Source organism: Stenella coeruleoalba, assembly GCF_951394435.1.
Source record: "Stenella coeruleoalba genome assembly, chromosome: 13".
NCBI lineage: Eukaryota > Metazoa > Chordata > Mammalia > Artiodactyla > Delphinidae > Stenella > Stenella coeruleoalba.
The window spans coordinates 60873829-60896720 of NC_137159.1; the positions used below are offsets into that span (position 1 = coordinate 60873829).

The 22892-nt window shown below is 36.4% G+C and overlaps 1 protein-coding gene across 5 annotated transcripts in view; it reads left to right on the forward strand.

Annotated features, from left to right (window-relative positions):
• The window catches only part of HEATR5B (HEAT repeat containing 5B), an 86576-nt gene extending 64062 nt beyond the window's left edge, over positions 1-22514 (forward strand). For all 5 annotated transcript variants that reach the window (XM_079940399.1, XM_079940400.1, XM_079940398.1 and 2 more), the window contains 9 exons: positions 4823-5060; positions 6173-6427; positions 7981-8108; positions 10706-10850; positions 11343-11609; positions 12981-13205; positions 17248-17399; positions 18553-18766; positions 21601-22514. In XM_079940399.1, the coding sequence (XP_079796525.1) occupies positions 4823-5060; positions 6173-6427; positions 7981-8108; positions 10706-10850; positions 11343-11609; positions 12981-13205; positions 17248-17399; positions 18553-18766; positions 21601-21905 (1929 nt within the window). In that variant the 3' untranslated portion in view covers positions 21906-22514. The remainder of the gene's footprint in view (positions 1-4822; positions 5061-6172; positions 6428-7980; positions 8109-10705; positions 10851-11342; positions 11610-12980; positions 13206-17247; positions 17400-18552; positions 18767-21600) is intronic.
• Positions 22515-22892: the final 378 nt, after the last annotated feature.

The window sequence follows — 22892 nt, forward strand, 5'->3', positions numbered from 1 at the left end:
ATCTGGCACTGAATGGAAGAAAAGTAATTGCTTTTAACAAATTAGATCAAAACCTCACATAACTAAATTATTAATGCACATTTTTTTTGAGACGCTTTTCTTATTTGGGGGTAACTTCGTTCTATAATTAAATAATTTGCACTTCGAGCCTCAGCCTGTAATATTGTCTAGTGAATCTTTTCCTTGCTTAGCTTCCTTTCCTTCGTCCTTTTCCTCAAAGGCCCAATATATTCTAGATTTCTCTACTCAAGATCTATCTTTGCTTCTACTTTTTACTCAAAAAATTGAGGATATTAGTTTTCCAGTTCCTCAGATTGTTACCTTCAAGTCTTTAGATGAGTGTGAGTTGAAAACTCCTTTTACCCATGTGACCTTGGGTGAGTTATTTAACTGCTTCTCTAAACCTTGTTTCTCAGCCCTAAAGGGTGGATAATAATTATGCACATTTCACAGAATTACATTTTGAAGTAAATGAGGTAATAATAACTTTGTTCAATAACTACCTTATTTATGTGCACAGTGAATGTTACCTGTTGTTATTAATATAATAATTATTATTACTTTAAAGTTTTCCTCTAACCTAGGATTACCTTTTCTCATTCTCTTACCTCCCACTCTCTGATTCATTCAACGGTGTTACTAAACATCGGCTCTGTGCCAGGCTAGAAGTTGAGAATACAGTGGTGCACAAGCCAGATGTTCTACCTTTACTGAGAAAAACAAACTAGTGAACGAGTATATGCAACAAAAATAATGACTGTTACAGGAGAAGTCCAGACTGTGGTGAACACACAGCAGAGGCACCTAAAATAGTCTTGAGGGCTCAGAGGAGGCTGCTTGGAGAAAGCGACACTTAAGCTGAGACCTGGAGGATGAGAGTAGATGTAGTAAGCATAAGTCTCTGGAGGGGACTGTTCCAAGCTAAGTGCTGTCAGTTACCCCCGCCTCTGTATCTCACTTACCCCGCCTCTGTATCTCACTTACCCCGCCTCTGTATCTCACTTACCCCCCCCCGCCCCGCCTCTGTATCTCACTTACCCCGCCTCTGTATCTCACTTACTCCGCCTCTGTATCTCACTTACCCCACCTCTGTATCTCAGTCACCCCCCCCCCCCGCCTCTGTATCTCACTTACCTCGCCTCTGTATCTCACTTACCCGCCTCTGTATCTCACTTACCCGCCTCTGTATCTCACTTACCCCGCCTATATGTCTCACTTACCCCTGCCTCTGTATCTCAGTCACCCCCGCCTCTGTATCTCACTTACCTCGCCTCTGTATCTCACTTACCCGCCTCTGTATCTCACTTACCACCTCTGTATCTCAGTTACCCCCGCCTCTGTATCTCACTTACCCCCACGCTTCTGTATCTCACTTACCCCGCCTCTGTATCTCACTTACCCCATTTCTGTATCTCACTTACCCCCATTTCTGTATCTCACCATCACCCTCTGCTTGCTCGTCCTCTTCTACTCACTCTCCTCTTCACACCTCTATTCATTGAACGAGTTTTAGTATCTTCACATCCTCAGCTAGTCACCCACTTCTCAGTCCCCTGCAATCTGGGTTTACTCTCAGCACTACATTGAAATTATTTCGTTAAAGTTACAAATAATATAATTCTCCAAATCACTGCACACTTTTCAATCTCTGTCTTACTTAGCCTCTCTATAGCATTTGATATTGTCTTCTCTGAAACTTTGTTTTCCTTGACTTCGTGACACTACTCCCTTGGTTTTCTTCTTTTCTTTTATTGTTCATTCTCAGCCTCACTTGCTGGCTTCTCTTTGCCTGCCTGCTCTTTAAATACTGGCATTTTTCTTGTCCCTTTTCTCACTCTTCATACTCTGTGGGTAGTGTCATCTACACCCATACCCAGTAGCTTTTACTTGTATATGAAAGTTTCTAATTCTACTTTTCTAGCCATACTTCTCTCCTACATTCCAGGCCCATATTTTTAGCTGTTTATTAGACATGTAGTACTGCATTGTTTACTGTTGAAAAAAAATCCATGTATAAGTGGACCTGCACAGTTCAAACCCACGTTGGTTCAAGGGTCAACTGTATTATCAAAGCACTTTCTAAAATCGTACACATTAGTTGACCAATTTATCCTAAGGAATATCAAGGATATACACAAAGATTCTGCTGTGAGGATGTTTGCTGCAATGTTGTTTATCATTCTAAAACAATAAAAAAAGGCAATATATGAATAATTGTATTTCTTGATCCAAAGATGATGGTATTAAGTGAATAGAAAATTGAGTATAATATTATATACAAACATAGTTTTTAAAAGACTGAGTATGTATATACAACATGGCTAGAATATTAACAGTATTACATCTGAGTAGTAGGATTGTGTCTGGTTTTATTTTCTTCATTTTACTTATGCTTCTGATTCTTCTGTATTTTGTGTGTAATATCTCATAAGAAAAATAAACCCAATTTTTAAAAAACGAGTCTAAAAAATATATTATCATATGCAAGTAGCAATGTAAAATATAGAACCCTTTTAGAAAGCATTTGGCAGTATCTCTTCAGAGCCATGGAAGTATTTATAATCACTGATCCAGTAATTCCATTTCTCGAACTTTATCCTAGGGAAAAATATCCAAAATATGAAAAAGAGAGAAATTTACAAAAATGTTTAGTTGTAACCTTACTTATAACGTGGAGAACTGAACACCTTTGTCTTTGAAAACTATGTTTCATCTTTCTAAGATTCCCAAGGCTAAAAAGAATCAGAAAAAAATATAAAAGTTCAACTACAGGAAAATTGTTAGATGTATAATGTCTTCCATTGCAGCCATTAAGAATAACAGTTATGAAGACTAGTATTCATATGGAAACCCTTATGATATATGAATAGACAAAATTAAATACAAAATTCTCTGTACAACAAAATTATAACTTAGAAAGTTGGAATGTGAAAACCTGGAAATTAGAATTATGAGTAATTTTAAAAACTCATTTTTCAAACTATTTATGGTATAATTTTTTAAATTAAAATTTGAGGAAAAATACATACAACTGACCTTTAAATACTGCAGTGACTCCTTCGCTTCCCCATTACCAACAGTCTTCAGCTACTTCTGCCTTATAGTCTATGCTCAGTCTAATACCAAACACTTGCAGTTTCCTCAGCATGCCTTGCTAGTTTCTGTCTCTTATGCTCTTGCTGTTTATATTCCCTCTGCCTGGAATTCCCCCTTCCATCTTTGCCTGTGAACAGGTGAACTTTTGTCTTTGAATCCAGTCTCACCTTTTCATAGTCCATTAAGATTCTTCCATCCTTGGTGCTTCCTGTGATTCATTCATTCATTACTCAAACCACTGAGTGTTCGTTAGGTGCCAGGCAGTGTACATAGTCACTGCGTGTAGTGAGGTGGGCAGATAGGTCATTTAAAACAAATTTCAAAAAACATCCCTTTCGCTCAGCAATTTTCTCACTCTCCTTTCATCGTATCAGTCTGTGAGTCCATGGAAGGTGAAAACCATGTATTATTTGTCTTTGTTGCCTCAGGCCCTAGCACAACAGCAAATGAAAGGCAAGAGTAAGTACCTAAGAAGGGTTTGATGAGCGAATGGCTGAGTATACTTACAGTGCTTATTGAGATATTTTCTTAAAATCAGCATAATAATCTAGGGGAAGAAAGCGAGCTTAAAACCAGTGGAAAATATGAATGTGATACATTTATAACCTGATACTCAAAGTCCCTACTCCAAAAGTTAGGTGGTTTCTGCTTCTAAATTGTCAGGTGTTAAGTATGACTAACCAACTGTAACTAAGTGTTAATAGACCATCACAGCATTAAGGAATGCTTCTTCTCAAAAATGAAGATTCACTGTTTCCTGTAATCGTCTAATCCAGTCAATTACCATGCCATAACTGTCTGTTCATTGTAGGGATAGAGATAAGACCCTGCCATCAAGAAGCTGCAGTGTCCCTGTTCACATGCATAGACTTCCTCTTACAAACAATGAAGATGACACTGTGTAGGGGGAAACAGTTTTCTCAAGATTTTTATCTAGTGCAATTTTCTTTCTTACTCATGCTCCCCCCACCCTTTTTTTAGCTTTATCATTGATGTGTAATTCAGCTACGTGCCAGTTGCCAAAGCCAAAATGTACGTACAGAAACAAAAGAAAACAAACAAAAATAACTTCAGCAAAGAAGAATCTTTAAGATTATATTTTAGGAAGTTGTTATTATACATCTTTTTGGTTTATAAAGTGGAAAGAAAAGATACAGATAATATATATGGCCAGTAAATTATATTATTCTTGGCTCAGCCATCTGTTGCAAGGACTAGATTGCTAAATATCACTTAAGGACTATATAAGAAGGGGTTTTGAAGGATATTTATGGAAATCCTTTCTGTGCCCTCCCCCCCCAGCTTTTTTCTTTGACTGCTGGCTGATTGTGTCTAATAAATCTATGAAAGCAAACGTAACAAACAGGAAGTTATGACAAAAAGAAAAAAAAAGAAAGAAAACCACATATAAAGGGGGGCTTTGTAAAGTAGAACAAGAGAAGCCAGAAAAAATTCAGAGAACCCTACTCAAGGAATATGCTGTGAGAGCAATAGTCAGAAGTCAGCTCTATGAAAAAAAAAAAGAAAAGAAAAAGGAAAAAAAAAAAAAACGATTTCCTCCAAAGCAGGTGGAATTATTCTTTTGAGGTTATCCGGAAATCCCGAAGTTGTATACTTTCTAGTATCTGTACTCACTTTCGATGATTCAGCTGTATAATAACAACTTAGAATATGTCATTTCTTAATATTATGCCTTGTTATTTTCTCCTCCTGACTATCTTACTAGGTATATGTGGTTGCTATGAATATTAAAAAAGAAGCAGAGTCAAAACCAAAAAGAGCAATTAAAAATACTGATGATGATGATGATGATTACAGTACCATAGATGAACTACCACCAGACAGTTTAATAACACTCGTACAACCTGAACTGCCAACACTCAGTCGCCTGTGGTTGGCAGCCTTAAAAGACTATGCGCTTTTAACTTTACCAGCTGAATTTGCTAGTCAGCTACCCCCAGATGGTAAGTACTGCACTTAGAGTTTTGCTTTTAATAGAGTTCAAAGTAGTAATTAAACAAAATGGAATTGGTGGAGACTAGCAACAATCGTAATAATAACATTTACAATTTCTGTGGACTTAAAACTTGACATTCTCTCATTTAGAGCATGTTTTGCATACTGAATTTGTGAATTCATATATGGTATTAAACTTGTTAGCCCAAGCAAAAATGTTCTCACTGTTACAGTAATAACTGTACGAGTTAGGTTACTCTAAATAACTGGGCATAACAAGTCATTATGCATAACCATGATGAAGTAGATTGCTGTGTTGGTCAGTGTGTGTATGCAGGGACAGATGTGGCAGTCATCAGTTTGATAGAGAAAGCAGGAGGAGGGGAAGAATTTGCAGAAGAGTGAAAAAGAAAGAAGAGACAGAGTTCCCTGGCTATTGAGAGAAAGGGAAGGTGATGAGGGTTTTAAGAGTTGCTGGCAACAGTGAAGAGGAAGCCTGAGGAAGAGGACCACGGGTAGGGAAAGCTAGAGGGCATTCAGAGGCATCAGCATGTGCAGCGAAAAGGCTGGAAACCCTAACATCAGCGAGGAAGTGACAGGCACTCCAGGTCAGCAGCTGCAGGAAAGACGTTAGTTTTGATAACTCTGTACAAGAATCTCTTTGCCAAATTGCTCTTTTATATGTGCTATGATCTGAATATTTGTGTCACCTCAAAATTCATATGTTGAAACCTAATCCCTATTGTGATGGAATTAGGAGGTGAGGCCTTTGGGAGGTGCTTAGGTCATGAGGGTGGAGCCCCTAGAAGTGGAAGTAGTCCCCTTGTAAAAGAGAACCAACAGAGCTCCCTGGCCCCTTCCACCTTGTGAGGGCACAGCAAAAAGGCACTGGCTATGAATCAGGAAGAGGGCCCTCACCAGACCATGCTGGCACCCTGATCTCTCGGACCTCCAGCCTCCAGAACTATGAGAAATAAATTTCTGTTGTTTATAATCCACCCAGTCTGTGGTATTTTTTTATACCAGCCCAAATGGACTAAGACTGTATGTAACGGTTATTTTTTAAGGTAGTTGTTGATAAATGAGTATAATAGAAGTAATGTTTTTGATTGCTTTATAGGTGGAGCATTTTATACTCCTGAGACTATTGATACAGCTAGACTTCACTATCGGAATTCCTGGGCCCCAATTCTCCATGCAGTGGCACTTTGGTTAAATAGCACAGGATTTACATGTTCAGAGTCAGCAGAAGCGGCAGCAATAGCAGGTTTACAAAAACGTTCTACACCCATCAATTTAAACCAAGCATCAGGAGCAACGCCTAGTGCTAAATCTTTGCCAGAAATTAACAAAGACAGAATGCATCTGATTTTAGGTAGGTGAGCCATGTTAATGTATTTCAAGATGTATCACTTCTGAAAATGTGTATCTGTAGGGGAGAAAAAACTTCTTTCTACCCTCTTAAGATCTGTGACTGGCTTAAGAATAAAACTGACATAAGACACATTAACAGGAGGAAAGCATACAAATTTATTTAATATTTTTACATGTACACAGGAGTCTTTAGAAGGAAAATGAAGACCTGAAGAAGCCGTTAGGTCCAGAAGATTGTATAGTTTTACACAAGCAAGAATAAATTGTAGGGGCTTCCCTGGTGGCACAGTGGTTGAGAATCTGCCTGCCAATGCAGGGGACACGGGTGCGAGCCCTGGTCTGGGAAGATCCCACATGCCGCGGAGCAACTAGGCCCGTGAGCCACAACTACTGAGCCTGCGCGTCTGGAGCCTGTGCTCCGCAACAAGAGAGGCCGCGATAGTGAGAGGCCCGCACACCGCGATGAAGAGTGGCCCCCGCTTGCCGCAACTAGAGAAAGCCCTCGCACAGAAAGAAGACCCAACACAGCCAAAAACAAATAAATTAATTAAAAAAAATAAATTGTGAGGGTATGACAAGACAGAGGGGTTTGGGCTAGGGGTGGTAAGTTGTGGAACAGTAACTAGAAAATATACGGGGGAAACTAATGGAAGATCAGGCTTATTTTAGTAGTTTTGTTTGGACAGGTCTATTTCAACATCGACTCCCAGTCTCTGGTGGTAAGAATGTTTTCTCCCTAGTACAGAGAGGGCACCTTTCTCATGAGAAATTTTATGACCTGCTTTCAGGTAGAAAAGGGGACAGAGAGCCCTGCCTGCATCTGCTATTTCTCAAATGCCTTCAGCCAAGAAGGTATATTTTGGTGTGGCATGTTTTGAACTCCTTCATATCTTTCATTTTAATGCTATGGAAAAAATTGTGATAGTATAGTTCAGAGAAGGGATAGTAAAAAGAGGATTTTTAGCACAGTTTCTAAAGTAACTGAATTTTTTATTTAAAATTTAATTATTAAAAACTACTCTTTAAAAATTGTCATGTTCACTCACAGAGCAATTTGAATAATTTTCAAGGGAAAAAAGTAAACTTTTTTTTTCAACAACTTTTCTTTTTACTTGGCACTTAACAAATTGCCTCAGAAGGAAATAATAAAATGTAAAGTTAAAGCAAATTTGAATAATTCTTATTTATAATTGCTTTATAGATGCTCTTTTAACACTTAAGAATTTGTCACTCATTTAATGAGAATTAATTTTATAATTTTCATAAATTTATTCTTAATGTATTATTTTTAAATATCTTTAACTTCTTAATCAAGATGACCTTGGAACTCCCCCATCCCCTTCCAATGTGATTATTAGCCTCCTTGCAGAGGTACAACCTGTGTTAAGTTTGGCTGCTGATTTTGACAATCATTTTGAACTGACTTTAAGGCATTAATATATGTTAAAAGTAATCTGTAAAAAAAATAAGTAGGTGAAAGTGGGACAAAAATGGTGTCAAAGCAACAAAGTGTTTTATATTAACAAACCTGTGTGTTTATTTTGTACATTGCAGGCGTGAGTATACAGTTCCTTTGTTCCCCAAGACCTGAGGAGCCTGTTGAACATGTTACAGCTTGTCTACAGGCCTTACACACCTTGCTAGATTCTCCTTATGCCCGAATCCATATTGCAGAAGATCAGGTACAGTATATTTCTATAATAGATAATTTATGCTTTGTATACATCATATTTATCTTAAGATAATTTTCTCACATATGAAATAAATATTATATAATAAGCATTCAGGATTTTGGCTTTAAGACCCTATATTGAAAGTTGGATGACCAGGCACAGCTAGACTGGAGATCATCACTACCTTCTTTGATCAGTTCATCAGCAGTCAAGTAAAACTAAAAATTTAAAAGATGTCTTCAGGGACTTCCCTGGTGGCGCAGTGGTTAAGAATCCACCTGTCAATGCAGGGGACACGGGTTTGAGCCCTGGTCCAGAAAGATCCCACATGCCGCGGAGCAGCTAAACCCGTGCACCACAACTACTGAGCCTACACTCTAGAGCCCATGAGCCACAACTACTGAGCCCATGCACCACAACTACTGAAGCCTGCATGCCTAGAGCCCATGCTCCATGACAAGAGAAGCCACTGCAATGAGAAGCCTGCGCACCGCAACAAAACGTAGCCCCTGCTCACAGTAACTAGAGAAAGCCCGCATGCAGCAATGAAAACCCAGTGCAGACAAAAAAATAAATTAAATTAAATAAATAAAGGATGGCTTCAGTCCCAGTTAATGATTCTACTAATAAAGGGCTGAAGTGATTCATAAGGCTATTAAATAAATTGTCACTTTTAAATGATTAAGTTTTATCTCTCATTTAATGAAATTTTTATGTGCTGACTCAAGTACTTATTTAAAAAGTTTAATGAATTGCTTTTTCTAATTTATGTATGGAATATTTAGAGGATTTTATTCATATTACAGAGCCAAGTTACCACTGGATTTGTTATTCTTTTTAATTAGGAATTTTATTTTCGTAATAATAACCATTTCTTTGAACACCATACTACCAAATGGTATCACTTGGGATAATTTTCCATAAAACACAGACAGATAAAAAGCAAAGTTCTCATTATTGTATTATATCAAAATTAATTTTGCACACGGTGCTGCTTGGAAAAAAACCCCAAATGAAACAAAACAAAGCATGTGCTGTGTGATTACAAGCTTCACTCACTGATGAACTCTTCTTGTACCCCAGCCTTGTAGCCTGAAGCTGTGCCTCAGCTAAACTACAGATTACTGCAAGAAACTTGAGGGTTGTTTTCAAATGGTCAAACCAATAAAATTTAACATTATGTTAAAACCAAAATAACTGATTGTAAATGTAGTAGATAGAATGACATGGTTAAATGTGTATTCCAGAAATACAGCAGACATAAATTTGATCACCCCATCAATCTTGTAGTGGTTGATTTTTAAGACATGAAAAGGGAGGAGGGAGGTCAATTAAGAGGCCATTTTCATAATTCCAGAGAGATAATGAGTCCACTGACCTCGGAAAACTGAAAAAAGGAAGAAGGAAAGAGGGCCAAGACTGGAACCTTAGGGATAAATAGCAAATAAGGATTGAGATGAGGGAAATAAATCAGCAGTGGAGACTACTAGAGAGGAAGGAGGAGAACCAAAAGAATCCAGAATCCAAGTCTGAGTTAATGACCACTAAATCCACAGCACAGGGGATAGGACTAAATAAAGACCAGATGCCAGTTTAAAACAAAAACAAAAACAGAGTTATCAAAGATGAGAGAGTTTCAAGGACAGACAACAGTCTCAAAAGGGACAGAATCCAGTAAATAAGGACAGAAAAAGAGTCCCATGGAGGTTACTGGTGACCTCAGGCATAGCGTTTTCTCAGGTGGATCAAGCCAGATTATAGAAGATGGAGGAGTAAATGAGAGAGTGAAGGAAGTGGCAGCATTCGGTCTGGGAAAGGAAGAAACAAGACAGAGACAGAAGAGAACATGGGGGCAGATGGAAGGATCTGAGAGGTTTTTTGAGGTGTGGGGGGAAATTAGGTAGGAAGGACTTGAGCAGATTCTTATCCTGGGGAAGAGGAGCTTAGCTAGAGAGCGAGGCTGACAACATACGGGGTATGATTGATGTCCCTGAAGAATCCTTGGGAAGTTAAACAGGATGGGGTAGCAGGCATATGAGGAAAGATTTATCAGTCTTGGGCAGGGGCTGGACACTTGATCTTAAGGAAAGAGGTAAAGGTGGCTTCGGTTGCAGTTAAATTTTTTTCTCCCTCTGAAATTTGAGGTGGGTTCATTGGATGGGTTTGATGTAGAAGATTGTAAGAGACTTTCTAAAGTGACTAGTAAGCGGTAGAAGTTTGTAATAGTTCTGAGATGAATCTGAGAGGGACTTACCAGAATGCCTAGAATTTCTGGTAGACTACTCTTGGGTACTTAGGTTGGAAATCATAAATTGTAGTGGCACTGGATGCTAGCAATATTGTTTAGTCCTAAAGAGAAAAGAAATAGGAGAATGACCATTTTTAAATGGAAAAATTATTTAAGTACATAATAAAGTAATTTTTGACTGAAAATATGTTCAGATAAAATATGACCTTATTTCAAGATTGTTATAATATTTACTGCATAGTCCAATATATTAATTTTAGCTACCAAATTTATTTTTACATGTATATTTTCTTAGATTTAATAATATAAATGTATCCTTTGAAATTAAAATTAATTTCTCTGTATTAATTTATAATAGCTGATTGGTGTTGAGTTGCTGAGTGTTTTACACCGCCTCCTACTGACCTGGAATCCACCATCCGTCCAGCTGCTGGTGACTGGAGTTGTACAACAGATAGTAAGAGCTGCTCAGGATTATTTGCAAGAAAAAAGAAACACACTAAGTAAGCACTAGAAATTACACTAACATTGAAGTAGATTTCTTTGTACTCTAATTTTTAAAATATTAATACCAGGAAGTTGTTAATTAAAAAATTTAACCATACATTTAGAAGCTTTGCAATTGATTTTGCTTTTCATTAGCATGTTGTAAATGGAATTGCTCATATTCAGCTATCTTTCACCTTCAAAAGGGGCAACTTCACATGTTTCAGCCTAACATATGTGTTACTCCTATTATGAAATACATTCCTAATAAAAACTACCTAATAAAATTTTTCGAAGTAAAAAATGAATTGTCCGTTACTTTTAAGGAGAGGTAAATAAACAGAATTCTAGTCAGGCAGGAATTATTCTGAGAAAGACATATGGCATCAGTTAAACATTTAGTTGTAAATTCTTTTGAAAGAATTTATTAAGTATACTTACTGTGTTGTTTCATCTACTATTTTTTATTTTATTTGCTGAGAATTTCACCAAATTTTCTTTTACCCAAGATGAAGATGATATGGAAAAAGAGTCCTGTCCTGTATTAGGAGAAGGAGGTGACAGTGGTGGTCTTATTCCTGGAAAATCTCTTGTGTTTGCAACTATGGAGCTGTTGATGTTCATTTTAGTGCGGCACATGCCGCATCTCAGTACCAAGATGTCGGACTCTCCAAGTCACGTAGCCACTAAAACTCGACTGTCAGAAGAAAGTGCTCGTTTGGTGGCAGCCACAGTTACCATACTCTCTGACTTACCGTCCCTTTGTTCACCTGCTGGTACGGTATTAATCACTATTTGGAAATGTCTTATACTGTATTAGAGATGAGGTTGCCTTTGATTTTAAGTGCTATTATGATTTATTTTCCTCTTAAATCTTAAAGGAGAAGTAGGGTTTTTTTTAAGGGTTTGTTTACCTTTAGAAACCTATAAAAAAAGACTGAAGGGCTTCCCTGGTGGCGCAGTGGTTGAGAGTCCGCCTGCCGATGCAGGGGACACGGGTTCGTGCCCCGGTCCGGGAAGCTCCCACATGCCGCGGAGCGGCTGGGCCCGTGTGCCATGGCCGCTGAGCCTGCGCGTGCGGAACCTGTGCTCCACAACGGGAGAGGCCACAACAGTGAGAGGCCTGCGTACCGCAGAAAAAAAAAAAGACTGAAGATTTAAGAAGTCAAAAACCCAGGATACCCTTTTCAGATACATGTCAAACAAACTTCAGCAAAGAGGTAGAACCACAGTTTGAGGGAAGACATCGAATGTTAGCAGATAGACATAAAGTGGAATTACTAAACCCTTTATTTTCTGATCTGGTTGCTACTCTTGAGCAACACTGACAAACTAACAAATGTCAGAGGAGAGTGACAACCAACTTTAAGGAGCAACTAAAAAAATTGTAGCTGAAAAAGATAATAGCTGTCTGCAGACACCTAAGAACTAGTGGATGGAAAAGTAGACTTTCCCTCTGTTGTATCTAGAAGGTAGAAATGGTATCAGGATATATAAAGGTGAATTTCAGTTCAACACAAGCCTACAGTTATGAAAACAATGAATTCTCCATCATTGAAGTTGTTAGGCAGACTACAGTGGCTGCATGTCAGAGTGGTGAAGGGAGTCTTTCATTAAGTGGGTGGTTGATTTGATTATCTTAAAGTTCTTTCAGCTACAAATCCTAGGATTCTTTCGTCTCTTTTTGGCTTACCTGTATAGTCGTCTTATCTGTTTCCTGACTTGGTTACTACATTGACTGAATTAGTACTAAGGCTCACTTAGTACAATGAGATTGATTACTTGTCGTGAAATTGCTACATGATTCACCAAGTTTCTCAGGTACTTCTCAAAGTATTTGGTACGGTTTTCCTTCTGTTTTTCTACCTTCCTTCCTTATTTTCATTATGAAGGGCATGATTATTAAATAAGTGAAATACTAGAAGTAATAAAAACAAGGCAAGCTGGGAAAAGAAAGAAAATATTTCCTTTGAAATAACTTGTGACTTTTTTTTCCAAACATTGAATTATAGTAATAATAATGCAGTAAATTTTGTATAAATACAAGGAAAAGAAATAATATTAAACGATAAAAAATATAAACAATTGAAATAACTGTAATATGGGAACTATTAATTACGAGGCAATCTGATTTGTTTTTATTTCAGGTTGTATGACAGTCCTGCCCACGATTCTGTTTTTAATTGCAAGAATATTGAAAGACACAGCGATAAAGTCTGCAGATAACCAGGTTCCTCCACCAGTCAGTGCAGCTCTTCAAGGGATCAAAAGTATTGTGACACTTTCAATGGCCAAAACTGAGGACACTCAGAAACAGTGGACAGCTCTAATTCGTAGCACTCTGGCATGCATCCTAGAATATTCTCAACCAGGTAATCTAATCAGTTTAAAATTTTTTAAAGTTTATTAGGATATCTCTTCCCTAATAACTAATTGAATGAGCTCATCAGAAAACTGCTCTGTAACACTGAATCAACTCAGAGAGGTAGTTTAGTCCCATCTTTCAGATGTGAACTTTTAGTTCCCCATTCTGGATATTGACTCTGAATGCCCTTGTCTTAGCACTTATATACATTTTGGGAGGTTTCCCCAAAAAGAAAGGATGTATGCATATAAAACTCTTATACATTGTTTTGAACTCCTATATAGTTGTCCATCACTTAAATTTATCAATTATTATTCATTCCCCTAACAATGGATATTTTTGCTATTTCTCATTTTTCCCAATTATAAAAATTGTCTCAGTGAACATCCTTATAAATTCCTTATGTGCTTTGTGCTATGAGATTTTCTAGGGCATACCCCTATAAGTGGAATTGATGACACATTTTAATTTTATCAGACATTGCCAAATTGTTCTCCAAAGTAGCTGTATGAATTTGCACTTCTACTAGCAGTGCATGATCCCCACCAATACATGGTATTTCAGACTTTTAAATTTCATTATCTGATAAGTAAAATGTACTATCTTACTGTTTTAATTGGCATTTCTCATTTTCATAGTGAGTATAAGCATTTTTCATGTTTGTGTCTAATTTGGGGGGAAATGCTTATTCACATTTTTATCCATTTTTCTTCTGTGTTTGACTTTTTCTTTCATTTTATTTCTGTTGTAAATGTGAAAGGATTGAAAACAAAGAATAATAATTAAAGATTTGCCATATTGCCTATTAAAACATTTCCACAGTATCTAAAACTGTGGAGTGGGCCCAAGAACGAACAGATAGGGCAATGAAACAGAACAGATTGTTTTAAAACAGACATTCATCCACATGAGAATATAATACATGATAAGGGCACATTCATTATTCTTCAAATGGTTTGTGTCAATTAGACATTTCAGATATCAGTTCCAGTTATTCTCTCCCCTTATATCATGACTCTAAGTAAATACGAGGTAAGTTAGAATGATAATGTAAAATTTTTAAAATAGGTAAATAAAATATAGGTGACTCCTTTATGTCAGAATGACAAAGGACTATGTAAGTGTAAGTGAATGGTAAGTATCACAGAGGAAAATATCAGTGTATTGGACTATAGAATTTAACATCTACCTGTCAAAAACAACGGCATTAAAAAATGGTTGAGGGCTTCCCTGGTGGTGCAGTGGTTGAGAGTCTGCCTGCCAATGCAGGGGACACGGGTTCGTGCCCCGGTCAGGGAGGATCCCACATGCTGCGGAGCGGCTGGGCCCGTGAGCCATGGCCACTGAGCCTGTGCGTCTGGAGCCTGTGCTCCGCAACGGGAGAGGCCACAACAGTGAGAGGCCCACGTACCGCAAAAAAAAAAAAAAAGGTTGATAAATCCTAAAAATTCTTGTCAGAAGGAAAAAGATTTTTTTCCTATTTCTTTAATTTTGTATCTGTATGAGATGATGGATGTATCGCTAAACTTGTGATAACCATTTCATGATGTATGTAAGTCAAATCATTATACTGTGCACCTTAAACTTACATAGTACTGTGTGTCAATTGTATCTCAATAAAACTGGAAGAAAAAAATTTTAAAAATAAAAGATAACTGAAAAAAAGATCAAAAACTGAAAATAATATTTATGTCAGTGTTAATATCATTAATGTACAAAGAAGTCTTTTAAGAAAGAAGGAAAGAGCACGCATTATTAAAAAGGAAATCGAGATGCCCACCAAGTATATAAAAAAGTTAGCCACATTATTATATAAGCAAAAAAATACAAACAAAAACAAAGTAATATAAATTTTTACCTGTAAAACTGATTTTAAAAAATTGTATGTACAGGTGGAATTGATACCAGGAGAACATTTTCATACTTTGCTGAAGGGAATTAATACAGTTTAAACTTTCAGGGAATCAATTCTGCAAAATACACACAGAGCCTTTAAGAATTCATACTCTGACCTTATTGATCAAAAACTTGTGTTCAAGGTTATTTATCACAGTCTATTTTATAATAATGAAAATATGAAAGTGATAAATATAACTATCTGGCAGTGGGAAAAATATTAAATATATCATGGTATACTCATTTGGATTATATATCCATTATATCTATTAAAAATCATGTTTATAAATAATTATATATAAAAAAACTAACCCAGACCAGAAGAAATTAATCAAAAACCTAGAAATTAAACTATCGCTAGATGGTAGTATTACAAGTTTTATTTTCTTTCCCACACGCTTGTTATATTTTAAACAAACTATGTACTACTTATATCACCTGAAATTTTTTAGTATTAATATTTGGAAGGGAAAACTTTAACTAGTTTTATTAATGTTACTAAAACTATTTTAGCTTTATCATGAGTTAATATTTTTCTTTTTAGCATAGATTTTTAACAAACTAAAGAAACATTAAATGCCATAATTATATACGAATGTAAATGTATATATGTGTACGTTGATAGAACAAGAAAAAGTAGTTAAGAATTCATTTAAAAATATATTGTTTCAGTTTTCATGGGGGTGTCCATAATCAATAATCATGTTTTTTAAATTGTCAATTATAAGAGAAGGTTTTGATATTTTATCCAAGTTCATTCATGTTAGATAAATTTAAAGGTATATGATAAGATAATTAAATTGCCTAAGCTAACCTGTCCAGAGCTGAATTCTCAGTAGGCACAGTCAGTATGAAGTAGGGATCAAAGCCATGGGTGTATTTTATAGTATTTGTAAGCCAGGCAAGCAGAATTTCTTGCTTTACGAGAAGAGTTTTGTAATAGAGAATTTCCTTTATGGAAATCATATTTCTTATTATAAAATCTGAGACTTCCACTTTAAAAAATGTGCCAATGTATGTGTGTAACACACACACACACACCCCTCCATGGATGTAATGAATCACTCTTAAGATTGCTATATTTTTTTTCATTTTTAGAACCTTCAATTTTGAAATAGATTCAAACTTTTTAAAATATTACAAGCATAATATAGTGAACTTCAGCATACCCTTCTAGATTTCACCAATTGTTAACATTTGCTGCATGTTTTATTTTTTCTATAATCCACATATTATTGTTGATATTATTAATTTTGCTGAACCATTTGAGAATACATTGAAGGCATCATGACTCTTTACTCCTAAATACTTCACAGATAGCCTAAGAACAAGAACAGTCTCTTACATAACCACTGAAGAATTATCAAATTGAGGCAATTTAACATTGATACAGGGCCTCCCTGGTGGCACAGTGGTTGAGAATCCGCCTGCCAATGCAGGGGGCACGGGTTCAATCCCTGGTCCTGGAAGACCCCACATGCTGTGGAGCAACTAAGCCCATTCGCCACAACTACTGAGCCTGTGCTCTAGAGCCCGTGAGCCACAACTACTGAGCCTGCGCTCTAGAGCCTGCAAGCCACAACTACTGAAGCCCTTGTGCCTAGAGCCCGTGCTCTGCAACAAGAGAAGCTATCACAATGAGAAGCCCACGTGCAGCAACGAAGACCCAACACAGCCAAAGATAAATAAATAAATAAATTTGTATATATTAAAAAAAAAGAGAGAGAGGGTTATTGTTCAAGAATGAAAGTTTTTTGTGTGTGTGTGGTACGCGGGCCTCTCACTGTTGTGGCTTCTCCCGTTGTGGAGCACAGGCTCTGGACGCGCAGGCTCAGCGGCCATGGCTCACGGGCCCAGCCGCTCCGCGGCCTGTGGGATCTTCCCGGACCGGGACACGAACGCGTGTCCGCTGCATCGGCAGGCGGACTCTCAACCACTGCGCCACCAGGGAAGGCCTAGATTTTAAAAAATTTTTGTTTTATATTGGAGTTTAGTTGATTTACAATGTTGTGTTAGTTTCAGGTGTACAGCAAAGTGATTTAGTGATACATATACATATGTTTATTCTTTTTCAGAATTTCAAAACATTTTAGGAACAGCATATTGCTTTCATTTTTTATATGTGTCAACATTTCATTATTCATGTATTTCAGAAGATTCTATGCCTATGCCTGATGAAGTAAGCATGCTAACAGCAATTGCACTCTTCCTGTGGTCTGCTGGCAGTGAAATAATAGGAGTCCAGTCACTGCAGAATGGCTGCATGAACAGATTTAAAAACGCGTTAAATTCATGTGACCCATGGGTAAGTTGCACTTAAAACATAGTGTTAAACCTTCCACTTTATCAAGAAAGTTTCAGATTGATTCATTAAAATTTGTGATACATCAAATGAAAACTTAAGTATTTGCTATACGACTTTTCAACAGAAAACTGGAAAAGATCACTGGTTTAAGCATTAGGAGAGACATGTATATGTTTATTTATATCTACAGAAATTGCCCAGTATCTAAAATATTTGCTCAACCCTGGCCTATATTGGTAGAGACTTTATGTGCTTCTGTTTTTCACTGTTTACTTAATGACACCATTAAAGGATAAATATATATTATAACATGTTTTAATGGGCCTATTGGAAACTCTGTTTTCTAGAAAATAAGTTTTATTTTTTTACAGTGTTAGTGTCTAAACTACTGATTCTCAAACCTGCTGCACATCAGGAAAAAAAGCAATTTAGTTAACATCTACCATTATCTTCCTAAACCAGAGTCTCCAGAAGTGTGGTCCACAGATCTGTATTTTAAAAATATTCCCCAGGCATTTTTTATGTCCAGCAATGTTTGGTAGCTTTTCTTCCACCAAAGCACTGAAACAGTTTCCCCTCAATATTTTTCGTGTACCTTCGTATGTTGATGGACCTTCCTTTTTTTGTTTGTTTGTTTCTTACTAACATGAAGTCTTTCTAATCTAAAGTAGAGCCACTGAGACCTTATTTTCTAGGCCTGGAACACTTAAATTGGTTTAAGAGGTGTCTAAGTAATATATTTTTATAGCTTTGTTTGGCATCCGTCAAATATTAGCCTTCCATACTAAATATATGAGGTTAAAGTGGGAGGGAGATTTGTAGATTAAAGAAAGAATTAAAAACACAAATTAGTATTCCCGGTCTCTAATTTCTTATACACTATAGAAATACACAAATTATATTAGCAGTGGTAATTTGGGAGTTAACGTATAAGGAATGTTTATTGGATTAATTTTTTTCCGTTTTATTTAGTTAGCATGTTGGAAGTTTTATTACTCCATTTCTGTAAGTAGAAATGGCATTAATTCTTCCCACATTTCTGTTTTCATCCTGCAGTATTGCTTGTTTTCAGTATATATTAGGATGCAGTGTGATTGTAGAGCAGATAAGAACTGTCACACATGTAAATTAATAAAATGATTTTCTTGTGTAGGTTCAAGCCAAATGTTACCAGCTTCTCCTCTCAGTCTTTCAGCATTCCAATCGTGCCCTTTCAACCCCCTACATCCATTCATTAACTCCAATAGTGGTTGAAAAGCTAAAAGCTGTTGAAAGAAACAGACCAGCCAGTAATACAGAACTTTTAGCTGTTCAAGAAGGAATCAAAGTTCTTGAAACATTGGTTGCTCTTGGGGAAGAACATAACAGTAAGTATTTTCCTCTAAAAAGCCACTAGTCTAAAATGAATATTTGTATTATATATAAATTTTCTTTGCTATTTGACACAGGCCATTGCAACAGTAAGTTTACTAAGGGTGATTACTATCTGAAAGATTAATGTTTTTGCTCGTGATGCTAACAAAATTGAGTTGATTTATGTTTATTTTTTAAGAGCAAGAGGTTAAATTACCGATGGCATTTGAACCCACAGATTGTTTTATTTTCTAGAAATGTACTCTTTAAGAACCAGGGAAAATATGGCTGCCTAATAGATTTTTTAAAATAATACATTTTGGTGTTCATAATAGAGGTATAAAAGCTTTTTAACAAATAGGACAAATAGGACCAGATTAGCATTAATGATGCCAAACATCATTATTAAAATACCTCAAAATTTGAAATTTTTAAATTGCTGTTATTTAATTTTATGAAGAACTACCACATACATCCATTTAACCAGAGACGTATGCAACTTAACACTTACTCCTCTTTATTCCCTGCTAAATCTTAATTTCATCACAATCTAAAATTTATCTTAAAAAATATGACTTAATTATTACAGAAAGACTGTACTTTTTAAACTAGTACCTTATGATTGAATGTTAAGCTGTTTCCAGTTTTTCAAGATCATAAATGAGATAAGTATTCTTTTTTCTTATATAAATTTATTTTATTTTATTTATTTTTGGCTGTGTTGGGTCTTCGTTGCTGAGCACGGGCTTTCTCTAGTTGTGGCTAGCAGGGGCTGCTCTTCATTGCGATGTGTGGGCTTCTTATTGTGGTGGTTTCTGTTGTTGCAGAGCACGAGCTCTAGGCATGCGGGCTTCAGTAGTTGTGGCACCGCAGGCTCAGTAGTTGTGGCTCACGGGCTTAGTTGCTCAGCGGCATGTGGGATCTTCCCGGACCAGGGATCGAACCCATGTCCCCTGCATTGGAAGGCAGATTCTTAACCACTGCGCCACCAGGGAAGTCTGAGATGAGTATTCTTGTACAGGTATCTTTGCACACATTTTTAAATTATTTCTATCAGGTAAATTTTTTTAAGTGAAATTACTGGGCCAAAAGGAATGCACATTCTAAAGCTTTTAATATATATTGCTAGATTACTCTCCAGATAAAAATTACATCAGTTTTTTCTATCATAAAATTTTTCCTCTTCTCTTGAAAGAATTTCACACAAAATTGGAAAGGTAGTAGAGATCTTTTAAAAGCTATTGCTGATAGCTTACCTATAAAATAATAATCCAGAACTATTACAGTGGAAGAGAAGAATACAGAAGTGATTATGAAAAAAAAACATTGCTCTGACTTGACGAGTAACTGGTTAGGGGGACAAGAGAAAGAGAGAGCCAAATATTACTGTGTTACCTGGAAGAAGCATGGAAGCAACGTTAAAACTGGAAAGGTCAGGAAGAAGAGCTGTTTGGGAGGAGTTGATAAGTTTAGTTGAAACTAGATATTAACAGATTATTGGGTAGAAATGTTATGACTGACATCATGGCCTGTGTTTGGTAACTCAACATAATTTTATCTTTATTTTTATTTTACTCACTTAAACTCCATAAACATGGGGACTAAATCTTATTCATTTTGTAATCTTAACACTGAGCTTATTGACTTTTGCATAGTCAGTATTTAAATATGTTTGAGTTGAGTTGACTCTTGGGATCAGTTCCTGAACAAGTGCCCTAATTTAGGTAGGGAAGAGTCTTATACTTTTTCAAATAATTCTCTGTTGTTTGAATTCTTTTAACAGCAGAATATATTTACATATTATTCATGAAATTAAATATAGTTTGATAGTTAATTAGACTTCAACAAGGTTCATTAAATGAATAACTCTTTAATTTTCCATTTAAGAGTCAATTAATTTAAGGTATGAAATAACCAAAGCAGTGTAGCTTCAGTTCTCCAACCAATTTCTAGTATTTATTATTAGTGAATTACATCAACAATAAGCACCATCACAATTTCTTCATTTTTTAAGGGACTGCTTCACTCAGATAACGGATGTTTTGTACTATAGCAAGACTTCTAAGTGGTAGAATAAGCAATTGTCATTTTTTAAAAATTAAAACTAAATCTGAGTCTAAGTGCCATGCAAAAACCGAAGGGAGGGCTTCCCTGGTGGCGCAGTGGTTGGGAGTCCGCCTGCCGATGCAGGGGACTCGTGCCCCGGTCCGGGAGGATCCCACGTGCCGCGGAGCGGCTGGGCCCGTGAGCCATGGCCGCTGAGCCTGCGCGTCCAGAGCCTGTGCTCCGCAAAGGGAGAGGCCGTGGCAGTGAGGGGCCCGCGTACCGCAAAAAAACAAAACAAAACAAAACAAAAACCGAAGGGAGATGGTTGCCATCACATTAACGTATACATTCACTCAGTCCTTTGATGGTATCCTCCTAATGAATGCTTCAGGTTTCTGTTCCCTATTCCCTCTATTCTCCAACCTCCCTATTCTGGAATACCCTTAAAATTTTCATAATTTTATTCTCAAAATACATTTTACCAGATGACAATTATAAAGTGTTCATTCCTTTTTAACCTTTTAGCCAGTATTTTTTTAATAAAACAAATTAATATAAATGCAAAATATATAATCTTAACAGGAAATCAAACCTGATTTCCTCCCTTAACATGGCTTGGACAGTTAGTAAGTATTCAGTATTAATTATGAATAATTACTGAGGTCTAAAATTAGATCATGCACGTTTACTTCGATTTTATTATAATTCAGACTACTGTAGTAATTGCCTAGTTTTTAAATAAAGGTTTATTGTAATTTTCAGACTTGTGATCATCTTCAGACTTTATCTTTGTTATTTGCAGGAGTCCAGTTACTTGCTCTTTTAGTTCCCACTTTGATCTCTTACCTGCTGGATGAAAATTCTTTTGCCTCAGCAAGCACAGCTTCCAAAGATCTTCATGAGTTTGCACTCCAGAATTTAATGCATATTGGACCTCTGTATCCACATGCTTTCAAGACAGTAATGGGAGCGGCTCCTGAGCTGAAAGTACGTTTGGAAACTGCTGTTCGAGCAAGCCAAGCCAGCAAAGCTAAAGCAGCCGCCAGGCAGCCGGCCCCAGCCGTGCATTCTGCACCAACAATTAAGCTAAAAACAAGTTTCTTTTAATGTGCTATTCCACTCGTTTTTGTTTATTTTGTCAATTAGCACCTAATTATTGATAGCCACTGTATCATTCCAGTCTATAGGTTCTACTTTATTTGTATATAGGAATTATATGCTTCCAAGTAGGGTAAGTGAAATAATGCTCACACTGGTTTCTGATTTTGAAGGAATGATTTTTTTTTATTATGTGGTGAATGTGCTTTCATTTTTTTCCTAATAATGTTTCTCTTTTATTAATTTATTCTTTAAACACTGAGCCATAGTCTTTTAAATTAAATGCAAAAAAATTGTATCATGTAGTTGAGCAGCCTATTGATATTGTCAGGGGGAAAAATAGGTCATATTCTGCATCTGTTATAAAAAAAATTAATTGAAAAGCAAGCTGAATTTAAATTTTGAAGTAACCAAAATAATGTGAAGTGTTGGTTTTGCGGTGTATCTATTAAGAATAAAGTTAACATTTTCATAGCATTTCTCAGAAAGTCCTTACCTTTCAGACAGATCTTTTTACCTTCATATTAGATTACTAAATTATACTTGTGTATATTTTAGTTAACTAAATTAAAACTCATTTAAACATTCATTAAAATGTTTCAAATGTGGAATAATGTTCTGGGTTTTTTTAATGGCTAAAATTTGGCCTCACTTACGCTTTGTAATTACAGAGACTTGAGTCTGGCTCTGATGGTTAGTTTCATTCATCAAACATTTATTGAGTTCCTACTGTGTATAAGGCATCAAGCTAAGTGCTGCAGGGCATACAAAAATGAATATTATAGTTATGCCAGACTCTCATGCAATGGGAATTTTACCACGTCAAATAAATAATTGATGACATGAATGTTTGCCACAGTGTTTAGCACACTTTAAACACCTGGTTTTACCACACAGTGTAATATAGACTGAACCTTTCTGAACATTCCAAAGGAATACCTATTCATCATCTGCTACCTCCTACTTATTCTCTCTCATACCCTCACTGATTGGCAT